This window comes from Candoia aspera, chromosome 14 (genome assembly GCF_035149785.1).
Source record: "Candoia aspera isolate rCanAsp1 chromosome 14, rCanAsp1.hap2, whole genome shotgun sequence".
NCBI classification, from domain to species: Eukaryota; Metazoa; Chordata; class Lepidosauria; order Squamata; family Boidae; genus Candoia; species Candoia aspera.
In genome coordinates, this window is record NC_086166.1 from 16,488,067 (window position 1) to 16,503,358 (window position 15,292).

The 15,292-nt window shown below is 44.2% G+C and overlaps 1 protein-coding gene across 2 annotated transcripts; it reads right to left on the bottom strand.

The window, feature by feature from the left end:
• Positions 1–1,204: 1,204 nt before the first annotated feature.
• CIAO3 (cytosolic iron-sulfur assembly component 3) lies at positions 1,205–14,048 on the bottom strand. 2 transcript variants are annotated; one of them, XM_063315036.1, is made up of 11 exons: positions 13,964–14,048; positions 9,641–9,736; positions 8,955–9,098; positions 7,996–8,125; positions 6,838–6,972; positions 5,620–5,738; positions 4,959–5,088; positions 3,958–4,030; positions 2,919–3,056; positions 2,009–2,166; positions 1,205–1,477 (listed from the first exon to the last, which is right to left on the bottom strand). In XM_063315036.1, the coding sequence occupies exons 1-11, from the start codon at positions 14,027–14,029 to the stop codon at positions 1,239–1,241; spliced, it is 1,428 nt and encodes a 475-aa protein (XP_063171106.1). In that variant the 5' UTR covers positions 14,030–14,048; the 3' UTR covers positions 1,205–1,238. The 2 variants fall into 2 exon arrangements, with proteins under 2 accessions (XP_063171106.1, XP_063171107.1); XM_063315037.1 differs by lacking the exon at positions 2,009–2,166.
• Positions 14,049–15,292: the final 1,244 nt, after the last annotated feature.

Genomic DNA, 15,292 nt, shown 5'->3' on the forward strand with positions numbered 1-15,292 from the left:
TCTAACACCCTCTACTCTACATCCCTCATCAGTTCAGTATGTTGTAGAAATGAAGTATTTTAATGTGTCTACATTTTTTAAGTGTGATTTTTTCTTAACAGATGGGAACAGGCTAATCAGGTTTTATCTTCAAAGGCTATCTAGAATCTGGAGGATAGGAAGCATGCAAATGCTCGTAAAAATAAATGGATCACATGGACTGTCAGAATAAGGTCAACAGAATCCCATAGAGTGGATTGGACAATGCAACTCCAAACCAGCAAACCTGAATACCTTCACCTGCCTGAAGACTTGTTTAGGCCTAAGCATAATGCTCTCCCTTTTTTTCTTGTGCAGTGTGTCTAAAACTCCCTTAGTCAAGCATGCATACTTTCCACATGAAGCTGGGGAGACTGAAACAATGCAACATTGCTGCGCACCTTTCTCACTTTTTGTAGAGATCTTTGTAAAATTTGTATTTTGTGCTTGCTATTCCACTGTTGCTTTCTGATACAAAGCCTCTTACCCACATGGCAGCCAAATTTTAGGGAGCCTTTGTAAAAATGAGGCATCATGTGGAAACATGATCAAGCTCTATTTTATTGATGCTTGTGTTTGTACATACAGCCCTTATGTTTATGTATGAGAGTCTAATAAGGTGGGTGTGCGCACTTCTGTTCTGCCCTTATGCTGCACGTGGGCTAAGGGCACCTTAGGAGGAGGTTAGGCTGCATATGCTCCACTCGGTCGCTAGGAGGGAAGAGGTCTAGAATGGAGGAGCTGGCAGCATTCCAAGCTGCTAATCAACTGCCCCTCCCATGCAGAGCACTGGGGGGAGATTTTCAGGATATTTTTTCTCCATAGCTCCCACAGGGATCCAAACCATTTTCGAAGTCTTTCTTTTGGTGCCTCCTCCCTGAATGCCAAATTTCACCTGCTTCCATTTTGCTTTCATCCAGTTACCCAGATGATGAACTCCTTTCATAAATTCTTTCTAACCTTCTGTGGTAGTGGGAAAAATAATAAAGTGGTGAGACTGCAGAAAGGGATAAGCTGACGAAAGAATTAAATTACAGTCTGGTTTTCTGCCTCAAAGATCTGGTGAGGCAGAAGAAATAGGGTGGGGAGCACCGTCGCCTGTTTTGAAGCCAAATCTTCACTTTACAACTTTCAAAATTCAAATCTGTGATGTGACTGCCATTTGCTTAAGAATGAAATTTCAGCCTCATCTGGAGCAGCAAAGGATCTGCTGAGCAGCTTTACCACTTAATATTAAAGCCTGTGCTGGCTTTCTCCACAGCATGGTAATGTGTATGCAGGTGCTTCTGAGCCTGTGCAGAAGTGGGGCCACCAAGCCACTGGACATAGAGGTCCCTGATAGCTTTGTTCATCTCGGGGTCTTCTGGCTGGACCATTTCATACAGTGTCTCCACATGATGGAACAGATCCTTGCTGGATTCACCTTCTGCTCTGATCTGTCCCCCTCCATTTAAGCACCCTGGAAAACAAGGGTTTACAGCTGAAGGCAAAGAAAGTGAAGGAGAATTTAGCTTAAACTGGGAGTTGCTGATGGGGGGCGGGACTGAGGGATGTTGGAGTAAGTTGGAAGCATGGTGCTAGTCTAGGTATAAAATGGAAAAGGGGGGGAGCTGCGCACAAAATGTGGATAGGCGGGACGCTGCCTATGACCCCTGCTTACCTGGGTTTTGGCAGGGTCATTGATAGGAGGGAAACCATCCAAACCAAGTCCTGAATTGTCACTGCCTGTCAGTTTCATTTTCTAAGTAAGTTTTCAAGACTTGTGAACCAAAGGCATTCTTGGAAATAATACACATACTGGAAACCTGCCTTTTGTTTTGCATCATTCTAGTGTCCTATTGGCAAGACAAATGTTGCAGGGCAACACTATTAACACCACTTACTCTCTTAAATAAATTCCTGAAATGGCCGCACAGAGCTCTAGATCACCATACCTGGCATTTTTCTCTTCCCTTCCAGCAATCTGCCATAAACCTGTAGCCATCCTCACCTGAGGGACAAGCCATCACCTCAACGTAGTGGTAGGGCAACTTTCCACGTTTCAGTTTCTGCACAAAGTTCTGGATGTTCCGAAATCCATATGCCAAGGCAAAGTGCAGGAGAGTCTGGCCATCCTTCTCCAGCGTCACCTCTTGAAAATCTTTGTTTCTGGATGAATGAATATTAAAGAACAAAGAAGGTGACAGCCAAACTGTTCCTTCTCCTGCTAGGCCCACGAGCAGAAAGCAGGTTGGGCTGCAACAGCATCACAAACTGGGTGGAAACAGACAGGAAACATACCCTCCAAAGGAAAAACTGGTTGGAGGACAAAATCCCCGTCTTGCCTCTTGCAGAGCCAGCAATACCTGACATTTCATTGTGGGACTGCACTAGCAAGGGTCCAAGCACTCACAGGCGGCAGCTAATCAATTTAAGGGCTTAACAACCTTTTGTTGGTGGGAGGGCAGGTATTTCACATAGAAAGGGGTGAAAGCCCCAGTGGGCCAGGCAGTGATGTAAACTGCACTGGACATATAAGCAAGGTCAAAATTTTAATTCCTGGGCTTGGGGGAGGGGGGTCCTTTCTTTTTTTAAACTAATGCGGAGCCATTACGTTATGCCCCCTGGCCTTCAAAGTTTATGTCACAGGCTCGCAAGGTAAAAAAAGCCAAATATTGACAGATTGTGCCTCACAAGTTATTTCATAAAGCTTCAAAAGAGTAGAAAATCCAACCAATGAACTAGGACAGTTTTAGCACTGAAATCTGGAACAACAGAGAGGGTTCTAAGGGCCACAAGATCTGAAGGCTGGATGTGTCCTACCATTGATCTGAGTATCACTCCCGTTCCCTTCTGCGGATGGAGAGAGAGGCAGGAGGAGGGCGGGGCAGAAGGGCTATGAAGCAAGCTGATCTCCTTACTTCAGGATCTTGTAGTGAAGTTCCTTCACTGGAATGCCAAAGAGCTCCTTTGCTGCATACTTGAATATGTGCTCCAAGTAGCCCCCAGAGCCACCTCCATAATGGCCAAAGAGCTGTTCTTCCAAAAGGCTGCCAAACCTACAGTGGAAAGAAAAAATGCCACAAAGTCAAGCTCAACTCCCAGTGACTCTATTGATGCTACATCCGTGTAGTTTCCTTTTCTTAACTTCCCAACCTAGCCAACAATCATGGGATTAGCTTTTCCAAGACCAGCCAAGATGGGTTACCATTCACTGGGCTCTAGTGTCTCCATGTATTCTTGGGCACAATATGGGAATGTATTTTTTCAGCCTTCTTCCAGGATGTTTTTTCAGTTCTCAGTTCAGTCTATAGCTCTTGACCTTCCTGGTGGTCTCCCATCTAAGTGCTAACCAGGTCCAACTTTGTTAAACTTTTCAACAACAGCCCAAGCTAGCTAGTTGTTGCCATTTAATATTACATACCACCAAATGCTCAACAGTGTGCTAGGGAAAGCAAAGCCCAATTTAGGAATAGAGGAGAGGGCATTAGCCCCACATCCAAGCCTCACCATCGGAAGCCACCCTCAGCCTCTTCTGGAATGGCAGCAGACAAGTTTAGTTGCTTATCACTAGACAGTTGGCAAACTTGAACACTTTCAGGTGTGGCTGATCTCTAACTCCAGCACGCCCCATTAGTGAGGGATGCTGTAAGTTGTAGTTGGAAGAGGACAGACCACCCTGGCCACACTCTTGAGCTGAACAACATTTCCTGGGCCAAACCTGGCCTTTAAAAGGTGTACAACTCTAAATCAAAGTGGGTGCAGCAGGACAAAACTAAAACTAGTTCACTTGGTCAAGCCACCTGGATGTATTTGTTAAGTGAGCTGTAATGGCAAGAAGAAGGGTGCATCATGCCTCTCCTGGCCATAGAAAATCCCCTTTAGCAGAACATGTTGCAGAAGAAACTGGAGAAAACAGACTGCAGCTTGGCAAATAGATGAATTCTCAGTGGCTCTTACATGCTATCCAAAGGCACAGAATTCACTTCAGGAAGGGAGAGTCCCTCCTGATCCAGCAACTTTAAGACTTCTCCTGAAATAGAGAAAAGAGATGTGACAATTAACTTCAAGCAGACCAAAGAGACCAAGCCCTGGCCCAGAACAGAGATGAGATGCTTCAGAATTCCAAGGCAATCCCACGCGAGCCTTGCTGGCATGGAGGGGACAACTTCTAGGTGCCTGTAGCAAGAAAACTAAATGAGTTGTACATCATTAACATGGAATCCAGTATTTGATTTATGTTTATTTTTCCTACCAGGTGTGAACCTGTTTTTTTAAAAGAAAATGATATTTTTAGTTTATGCTCCATGCCCTCAAATGATAGGAACTAAAATTGGGCGGGGGGGGGCAGTGTTAGGGATTTGACCAGTTGACCCCGTCCTGGCTTGCTACAGCTACCAAAGAGAACACAATCCTTTCCTCCAGGCACCAGCCTCTCTTTGTATCTTGAAGCCATGAATGCATTACTTATATTGCAAGCTTGCCGGAGGTAGAAATAACCAAGTTTCTGGTATCTGCCTTAAGTCTATGGGATCAAGTAGTGTATTAGAAACTAAAATAAAGAATTGATTCCTTATTATAAATACTAGGGCTGTACAAAATGTCCCAAATTTGACATGCTTGGAGCAAAAAAACCCCATCTCATTTTGAACTCAAAACATTTTGAGCTCAGAAATCCAGAAATGTGAAAAAAATAAATTTCTAACTCAAAATGAAGTGTTTCACATTTTAAGTTATTTGCACACCTCTAGTAAATACATCAAGAGAGTAATCTGCATTGTCTCTTTGCCCCCAATTGTGTGGCAACAGTACTTATTTGGAACTTTCCCCTCTCCATTTGTGACAAATGAGACCCTGGCTTCCGTCAAGATTTCTGTCAGAGCAGGATTAGGTCACAAAAGGGATCAAGGCAGGAGAACTAGGGTCCTTCCTCTCAAAGACTGTATAGATGTTCACTTTACCTGTGGTAATTACACAGTCAACCTCACGAGTTTGGTGCTCTTGAATGAAGAAATCTGGCCTGGAAGCTTCCAGCTTTTTATCATAGCAAGGCATCACAGTTACATGGTAGATTTGGTCTGGGGTTAGGCACTGGAATGAGAGAGTTTCAAAACTGCGCTGAAACTGGCAAAAGAATACCTAGCCCTAATCCCCGTTTCCCACAGCGGATGCAGCTGAACAGAGGGGCACAAAGGACAGGACCACCTCCCAATTTGGGGTCTGAGCAATCTGGCAATCAGAAGTTGACCATTTAACTCACCCTTCTCCTTCCCCAAAGTGTTTATACCTTCCCCCCCCCCTACTGTTCTCCAGGTGATTGGCTAGGGGATTCTGGGAGCTGTAACACCTATCCATCTGAAGAGTAACACATACAGAAGGGCTGGTCTAAACCCACCCCAGGGGTGGCAATCCCATTGTGGTAGATCATTTCATGGTGAAGAAACAGTTGGCTGCTCCTTTGTGGAAAAACTCACTCAAACCCCCCAAAACCCTGTTTTTGCAAGGGAAGCGAAGGTTCTGGGCTTCGTAGCACATTTGCCAATCTGTCCTTTGGCTCCAGCAGCTTCTAAGTGTCCTATTATGCCTGCCCTCTTGTGAGAAAAGCCTGAGCAAGAGCAACACCTGCTGCTTGGCAAAGTGGTCCTTAACCAGGGAGCCCATGATCTGCTGGGGCGATCTCGTGGTGCTGATGTGTGGGGTGATAAAAGTCCCGTGAGTCTTTTCAGCATAGCAGATCCAACCTGTAAAAGAAACATGTTTAAGAATTAAACCAATCTGATTTGGATCAATGAACGCTATATGGCAAAGATGGGCCATGACCCAATTTAAGAATACGGGAAAGCGTTACACAAGGAATTCTTTTCCCACCCATTAAACTGAATATAACCAGATCCATAAATATGTATCAAGCCCCATGCAGCTGGGCAAGACAACTGAAGTAAGAACTACACCGATTTTAGTAAGGTATATTTAATGTAACTTTTGAGACAAATACAGAACCTTGGAAATAGCAAGAGGAATTTCCCAGCCTCCTTCACAGTGAATTCATGAAGGCATCTCTTGGCATGATTTGAACACTTCTTCCCAAGTTCTTCCCTCCACCCCGTAGGCCAAGTTGCCATTTACAAGATAAACGGACAACAGACTCCCCTCCTGTCTCTTGATCCGTTATGTCTTCTCTGTTTTCACGCCGTTCCCAGCCTCCACACCCTCTCTCACAGTATGGAAGCTAGGCAGGGCCTACGTAAGACTCAAGACTGCCTGCTTGGTTCTGAAAAAGCAAGTACAGGAAGTGCTCATTTAGCAACCACAATTGGGACTGGCAATTTGGTCGTTAAGCAAAGTGGTCACTAAGTGAAAAGTCACATGACAGCAACCAGGATTTTACTTCACTTTTCCTTTGCTTTATAGCATCAGAAGGATACGACCCCAAATGTTTTTTGGGACACAGCCCCAATCTTCTATTAGCTCTCATTCACTTTAATGAGGTGACACTTTAAAGCAACAGCAGCATATTTCCAGATTCTTTCAGAAGCCTGAAAAAAGTCATGCTTAAAAATGAATGACAGAAAGATGCTGTGCTGACACAAGAACTGAAGCACTTCTTCCAAATCCTTTTCAAGGTCTGCACAGCCCCACTATCACTCCGTCTCCCTCCAAAGTATTGGTTTTAGTTCCCTGATCACCCTGCTTGCCCTTCTCTAATTACCTTTGCATTTCTCTAAAACTTTCACTGAAATTTCCTAAAATGTGGTGCCCAGAATTGGAGCCAGTTATGGTGGTCAGACCTAGGGCACAGTAAGAGACTTGCCTCAGTCTTTGCTCCCCTCTGGTGCTTACCAGGGCAAGCAGCAGCTAACATTGGCAAAGCCTTCTTATCTTCTGCTCGTCTCTGGAAACGTTGCAGAAATTCTCGCTGACTCTCCATCAAACTGAAGTTCCTGGAGAAAGTTGTGTCAAAGACAAAATGAACCCCTGGTAAGAGAGGAGGAAGAGAAGAAATGTTGAGTAGGTACTACAAGGAGGTGCAATTTAGGCTGACAACTCAACTGCAGCAAGGAAGAAGCTGCAACCATCGATCAGCAGCAAAATTTCATGGGATGTATAATTCTATCATTTCATTAGCTCGTGTCAAACCCCATGCAGCTGGGCAGGGCTGAAAGTAAGGTAGCTTTAATGGAGCAAATACAGAATCTTGGAAACTATAAGAATTTCCCAGCCTCATTTATAGTGAGCTCTTTACAAACTTTGAAATTCTTCTTCCCAGGTTTCTTGCTACATAGGCTGAGTTGCCATTTATGAGATAAGCTGCCATCAGATTCACCTTCTATCACTTGACTCCTTATATCTGCTCTCTCTCCCATTCTTTTCCCAGCATCCCCACAATCTTGAATGCAAATTAAAGTATTAGGATTACATTTGCAGCACTGAAAGAAGAAAAGCATTAGGAAAGCAGGACAACTGAACACAGGAGTGACAGGGATGATCCCGCCACGGCAGCATCACAGTTGATCTCTCTTCCAAATAAGGAATTTAGTACAAACAAATATATGAGGCTACTTTCTCACTGACATCACATGCTTGGTGGTTTCCACCTAAGTGCAGGAAAGGGGTTATTCCTATCACCGTGTTCAATTTCTCTGCAAAAGTGTTTTGAAACAGCATGAACCAGCATTCTTCACAGCTTCCCAGAAATACGACTGAATTATTATTATGATGATTTGGTGTAAGATGAGGAAAAATAATTTTTCTACCTTTTAAATATGTCAGCTAAGGGAAGCATGTACTTCAAAGCTGTTTTTTTCTAACATTCCCCAAATTTCTGCTATTAATACTACTTAGGTGCAACACACAAATGACTTTGATCTGGATTAATTTCATCAGATTAACAGGCTCAGCATCTCTTTTGAGAGTTTTAAGGAGCAAAGTGGCTGAGAGATGACACTGCAGCCTTTATATGCAAACTCTCAGCACCGTTTTCAGTCAAACGCTACTCACCTAAATTCTTAAAGAAGGCGGTCAGCTTCTTGGCCGTGTCTAAAGGAGTCAGTTTGAATCTTGCAGCTAAAGAAGCTCTGGACTGTGGAGACACAGACACTACCACCAGTTTCTTGGGAGAATTGGATGCCTTTTTGTCAAAAAAAATCAAGGGAAGAAAAAGACATAACTCCACTGACCTAGCACACTGATATTTATACAATGTAAGGCAGGTGGACTACTTCCATAATTTATTATTTATTATATTTAAACCATACCTCTTCACCAGAGGAGGTAAGAGTAATATTAAAGGCAATGTCTCCTTTGAATTTAGCTTGACTCCTGGTGACTTGATGAACACATCCAAGTTTTTCTGTTGGCAACAAGAAAATCTCTCTCTCTCAAATGCATATCAATGCTTTAACAAAACCACATTTGCCTTCCAGTGGAAGAGTAACAAAGCACAACAGGGAATTCTGGGCTGGGGAAGGCTCTTTCTTTTGGGAATCTAATTTGGACTGCCATGAAAAGTGAGAGATGGCACTTCTCAACCTTCTACTGCTAACTTGAAAATAATTTGCCAGATTTACTCAAATGCAAAGGAGAATAGGAGGAACTTGTTTCTACCCTCTGTAGCAAGGAATGGAAAGACTTAAGGTGGAAGAAAAGCCACTCTTTCAGAATCTCTGGCAAGTTCAGTTATAAAACTCATCCACTTATCTTGTAGGAACTAGGCAAGAATTCATTTATTTTTACAGTTTATACACTACCTCCTCTAGTCACAGGGAACTCAAGGTAGATAATGATTAAAAATGGTAACAGAAAAAGAGAAAGTTGGAGGCCATTAAGGTACAAGTCCCTGCTCGATGCAGGAATCAAAATTAAAGCCTCAACTTGAACATATTGTCTCTGGGTCCTTGGTTCCAATTTGTTCCCTCAGCCCTATTTAATTCATATTACTAAAACACTAAGCCACATACCTTATTGGCATTTAACATTTTGCAGAGCTCTTCATGGCTCTGCTGAGTGATTAGGACACTCTCCGCCGACGTGATGCAGCCACTGCAAGCCAAACAGTCATTGAGAGTAATTTTGGCCTTTTCCAATTTTTGTGACCCTCCAGCCTAGGAAGGAAGCCATCGAAGCCATCAGCTTGTAAGCATCCTGAAAAAAGTAATTATGGGCATCCACAGAGTAGGTCAAAAAAGTCAGGATGATTGCTGTGACCACAAAAATGAAGCCCCACCCCTCATATGCAGCATGGTTGTGGCAACCATCTTGACTTTTTGACGCACATACACACACCACAGACACTCCTGGTCACTGCCCACTTTGGTTACAGAGTTCCCCGTCAAAGAAAATAGAGATGTTACAGATTTCTTTTGCTCTGCACCACAGAGGGATTTCTGCTAGACTATACCCTTGAGGACACTAATCTGCTGTCATAGGTTTGGGTTCCACAGCAAAAACAAATATAATTTTCTGATTACGATAAAAATGAACCACTTGAGTTGCTGATCCTCAAATCTAGAACAACTTCCAGCACAGCAAAAATCCTGCTAAAGTGGTTTGTGCTGCACAGTTGCTGTTCTCTGTAAAACATGTTGAAAAAGGCTTGTTCAATAGTCTCTAAGACACACTCAGACTGGGGAAAGAAAAACTTTACCTGGTCAATTTGGAAGTAAGTTCCATCATCTTCAATATGGATCTTAGCTGCTGCTTTCCCATGTTTCTTGTCAACTTTGATTGGTTTTATGCATTCCTGAAAGGGAAATCAAACAACCAAATCAAACAACCACATGCCAACAAAAATCTATAACAAAAACTACCTGTCCCCAAACAAATAAAAAAACCCAACCATAACTGTAAAAAGACATGGAATTAAACATTGGAACTCGATCCAAGCTTCCTAGAAGAATTGCAAATATTGCTAACAGTGATCTTATGAAGAAACAGGGATAATGGGGGAATTCTGTCTTGGCAATGCAGCACCGAGTTTAAACTGAAAAATGTGCAGCCCAACTTCCCACCAGATGGCTGGCATTATATTCATCCCCTCTGCCTCTGAAAACTTCTGTGAGATTACTAAGTTAGGTGCCACAGGCATAGACTTTTCCAAACTTACACCACGGATATGCCTAACATGGAATATAAATGAAGCCAATGCTCCTCAAAAGAAAAAAAAAGTATTTCATTATTTGAAAAAACTGAAACAAGATGTAATTTGCTTACAGGAAACCCATATAAGAAAAAAAGGTAAAAATTATTTGGTTTACAAAAATTTGGGACAATAATTTATATCTGCAGGGTCAGTGAAGAAAAATGGAGTTGTTTTGTATATCAAACCACATTATAATCAAAATTGAAAATGGTAGAAAATGAATTATGTACAAATGACAAACATGTAATTGCAGAAATGTATAAGCTTTTATTAAAATTTGAAACTGAAGAACAAGTTAAGGATTGCATGATAAAATGTGCTATGAATTTTGGTTGTTTTTGTTATTTGTTTAGTCGCTTCCGACTCTTCATGACTTCATGGACCAGCCCACGCCAGAGCTTCCTGTCGGTTGTCAACACCCCCAGCTCCCCCAGGGACGAGTCCGTCACCTCTAGGATATCATCCATCCATCTTGCCCTTGGTCAGCCCCTCTTCCTTTTGCCCTCCACTCTCCCTAGCATCAGCACCTTCTCCAGGGTGTCCTGTCTTCTCATTATGTGGCCAAAGTATTTCAGTTTTGCCTTTAATATCGTTCCCTCAAGTGAGCAGTCTGGCTTTATTTCCTGGAGGATGGACTGGTTTGATCTTCTTGCAGCCCAAGGCACTCTCAGAATTTTCCTCCAACACCACAGTTCAAAAGCATCGATCTTCCTTCTCTCAGCCTTCCTTATGGTCCAGCTCTCTCAGCCATATGTTACTACGGGGAACACCATTGCTTTAACTATGCGGACCTTTGTCAATAATACAAATTTGTCAATTTGTATATTATAACCAATGAATTTTGGTTATAATATACAAATTGACAAATGGGAGAGAATGTGGGTAAATGGAATAAACTTCACACTATTATAATTTAAGAGAGAATTTCTATAAAATGATGTACCGTTGGTATACGTCATGAGTGAGGATGGCGAGCAGGGGGCTCCCATCCAGGCTGTAAAGCGCATGCGTAGTACTGAGGAATTAGGTAGCCATTCAAAGAGACACAGATCGGGCCCGCCTTAGTCTTTGGGGTTTATATGTCTGGGTTTTCCCACGCTTCTTCAGTTTGTTAGGATTCTTTGTTATGTAGCAGTAATAAAACACTAGAGACCTACTCCTTGTCTCTGTGTGGTTCTTGGCTGTTAGGACAGTATATCACACCAGAGAAAATATCAAAGATGTATAAAGGTACCTCAAATCAATGTTGGAAATGTGAAAAATATGAAGAGACATTTTATCATGCATATTGGACTTGTGAAAAAGCTAGAAAATTCTGGATACAAATAATGATACAAAATGATACAAAAAATCTTAAAGTTTAATATTGAGAAAAAGCCAGAACTTTTCTTATTGGGACTTATGGATAGCCAAATAGAAGAAAGCTCACAGAAGACTGATTTTATACATGGTAACTGCAGCAAGACTGCAGCAAGCAAATATGTGCAACAATGGAGGAATACTGAAATTCCCACAATGGAGGAACGGGTTGTGCAGATGTCCGAATTGTCAAAAATGGCAAAAGTGATCTGTTTGGTCACGGATAAAACAATAGGTATGTTTTTAAAGGACTGGAAACTTTTTATGGACTTTTTGCTGAAAATAGAGAAAAGTGAAGTGATGATTTACAGATTTGATGACTGAAAAAGGACTACACAAGGGGCTGAAGGAAATTTTGTAATATTAAGGATTGGATAATAAATTTGTTAATTTCTGTTGCTAAGAAGGTCGGAAGTCACTTATTTTTCTGACTTTTGCTCTCTTAGTTATTCATTTTTCTATCTTTCTTTTTTCTTTTGTTGTGTTTTCTGCACTTTCTTTTTCTTCTCTTTATTTCTTATTCTTTGTTCTATTTTTTCTTTTAGATTTGTCTTTTACTGCTTGAAAAAATCTTTAATAAAAAAAATTACATTAAAAAAACTCTGTTTTGGAGACAGCCAGGGAAGGCCTCTGTTCAAATACTCAGTTGTGAAGCTCCATGGATGAATTTGGGCCAGTTATACTGTATGTGTGCGCACACACATACTTTACATACAGGCTTATTCTCCCTCTGCCTACTGCTTTTGCACATCACCCTTAATCTAGTTATTAAATTAACCTATACAAGACATTAAATCATCACAAAACAAACCAAGCTTGCAGAACACATCAGAATCAAACGGCTGAAATGGTGCATTTGCAACAAACAAACAAACAAGCCACAAGAAGAATAAGCAAGGTCAACAACCAAGCTAGTTGTGCATTATGCAACCAACACCTCTCTGCTTAATCTAAATCATAAGGCTGTTGTCTAGACATGGAAGAGTAGGTTGGGAGAAGGAATGAGAGAAGCAAGGGGGCTTCAGACTCATAGAACTCGTTCTCTAATCCAAGGATTTGGCAAGTCACTCATTAGTAGGAATAAAAGAACCAACTCTTTACTAGGATTCTGTGCCAAAAGGGTGTTGCAGAACCTGGAGGGTGGAAAGTTAGCACCTGTAGGACCCTGGGGGAAGGCAGCAAATGACGACACGTGTAGCACAATATCATCACACAAATGATGTGACTTGTTTGGTTCAGACATCATGGCATGATTACTAAGCAGAGGGTTAGGACTTGATGGCCTCAGGAACCCATCCAAATTTCTATGTTCTATATTATTGTTTAATTGTCAGCTACCTTAACCCCCTGATGATTAGAAAGGCAGGTTATGAACTGTAAAAATAAATTAATTCTTGCCCAGTTCTGCAAGAAAAGGGGACAGTTCAATTTCTTATCTTGCTGAGAATTTGGGAAAGCTGACTTTTCTTCCCCCTTAATTTTTTTTATGTGACTTATGTACTTGATTCAGGTGTCATATCATGATTATCCAACTGTAATCGCAATTATGTAATGGTTACATGTCATTATGATTTCATGTTATTATGGTATTTTATGGATACTGCCAATTGCACCTGTGTGCAACTCTTTAAAGCAGCGACGTCTTCCCAAGATCACATGGAAGCTGGGAAGGCAGCCCCACGATCACAGGAAATGATGCAGCTGCTTCAAAGAGTTGCAAAGTGTTGCTATTTGGGGCCCTGTATGCTTTGGAACTAACTCTGAAGCATTGCCTGGCCCCACTCTGTACATAATCAAAAGCACTCTTGTTTTCAAGATAACTCCACTTGTAACAAAGGAAGCTCCACTACGGCTGGCGGAGCAGAGGAGTCAATTATAAGAATTGTGCGAGGACATCACATTGACACTTGAAGCAACCCCACCCATCTCCTGCCTCCTCCTCACCTCCCGCTCCATCACACTGTCATAATGTGGGGGATGTCTAGTCCAGCCTTCCTGTCCCCTGCTGCCCACTGGGTGCATTTGGGGAGCCCCCAAGGCCAGACGGGAGGGCGAGAGCAGCCTTGAAGGCCTGATGCCAAGAAAAGGGGGGAGTCAAGAGCCACCCGTATTCAGAGCCACCACCCAGATCCCTTTTCAAACCACCCAAATTGGCTACCACTATAACAACTGCTAGCAGCGCATGGCGCCATTTTTACTGAGGCCGTTTCCTTCTCTTCCCAGCATCCCCCAACCGCAATGGAAGCGACGTAAAGCCCGTCCTCGTCGCTGTTATTTTGGCACAATGATGGGTGGATGAAACGGAGAAGTCAGCCGTCGGGCGCCCTCAAACCAGGTTAGTCCCGTTCAGCCTCTCCGAGTCAAGGAAGGTGACGGCGGTCGCCTATCCGACGGGGCTATTGGTAAGGCCTGCAAACGTAGCTTCCGTCAAGAGGAGCGGACCCCAGCCGCGCCCGCCCAGGCGCCCACCTGCGAGGGCCCGATGAAATCGTCCAGCTCGGTCAGCTGCAGAGCTCCGCTGAAGGCCGCCGCCATCTTCCTGCGGCCTTTCACAGCCGCCTTGCCGTAAAGCGCCCCCGGCAAGCCGCGCTGCCGCAAAAGGCTGCGATTCCATAAGTGACGACATAGGCCCTCCTGCCGTAAAGGCGGCCGCGGGCTACCGACCGCGCAGCGCTGCCGCCTCGCCTCCCCGGCGGCGGCTCCGGGCCTGGCGCGCGGGCAGCGTTCCGGGGAGGCCGGGCGGGGCGAAGGGCCGCCCGTGAGCGCCCCGCCTTTTGCCTCAGAGCGGGAAGAGGCAGCTCTACCTCCGGGAGCGCGTTCGGGGGGCCTTCGTCCTGAGCCTCCCGGGCTGCCCGAACCTTTAGGTGCTGCGGAACCCGTTCCGATCGCCGGTGCGAAGGCAAGGGCGGCGCCCCCTGCTGGCCTCGGGGCCTCTGCCGGGGACCGACCAAGGCGCGTGCGCGGCCAGCCCGGAGCGGGCCTGATCCTTCCGTCGGTTGCTCAACCGGTTTTTCCGTCTCTCCAGGAGGAAGGAGGGCGGCCGCGGGGGCCGTCGCTTGCTGTCTGCCCCGAAGTGTGCATGCCCCGTAGCCCCGGCCGGGAGAGCGCCTTCCCGGGCGCCCGTCACGCGCTCGGGCCAAGCCCCGGGCCTCTGCTTCAGCCCCGGCGCGCGGCAGCGCCCCCGCCGCAGGGAGCGCCGCTGGGCCGAGCAGCCAGAAAGGCAGAAGTCGGGGGGAGTTCAAGAGGAGGCAGCCCCTTTCGTTGCCGAGGCTCGGGGCTGGAACGGCGCTGGAAGGGGATGGCTTGCATCGGGGTGGGGGTCCTCGCTTAATGACAGATGGGATTCGGTTGGGATTTCCATCGGTAAGCGATGCGGTCAAGTGCCATGGTCGTGCTTTACAACAGCATTGCTTAGCCAAGAAAATACCAGCCCCAATTACCATTGTAATCCGAGGACTGTGTGTACGTTTTCCTCTTTCATGTTTTCAACTTTGGCATTCCAGTCTCCAGTCATAAACAGCACATCTTGCTTCCCTATTCTGTTGATTTCAAATTGAACTTGATTATAAAATTCATATTATTTCAAGAGTAATTTGTATTCTGAGAGGAATTCCAGTTTTTATAGCTGGAAAATATTTTTGGAAAATAAGTTTAGAAAATTTCTATGGGGTTTGTCAATTCTGAGTCTATCTTTACAGAAAATGCAATTACCAATTAATGAGGGAGGATTCGGTCTTCAAATCTGGAGCTATATCATAATGGTTACCTATTGTCAAGTATTAAATATTGGAAGCCAAC

What these genes read in the sequence shown, in the direction of transcription:
- CIAO3 (XM_063315036.1), bottom strand. Translation starts at nt 14,029, where the DNA reads ATGGCGGCGGCCTTCAGCGGAGCTCTGCAGCTGACCGAGCTGGACGAT. An exon ending in GTTAGCTGCTGCTTGCCCTG is followed by an intron (nt 5,739 to 6,837) that starts GTAAGCACCAGA and finishes TTTCTTTTACAG; the next exon opens with GTTGGATCTGCTATGCTGAA. An exon ending in GGTGATGGCTTGTCCCTCAG is followed by an intron (nt 1,478 to 2,008) that starts GTGAGGATGGCT and finishes CTTGTTTTCCAG; the next exon opens with GGTGCTTAAATGGAGGGGGA.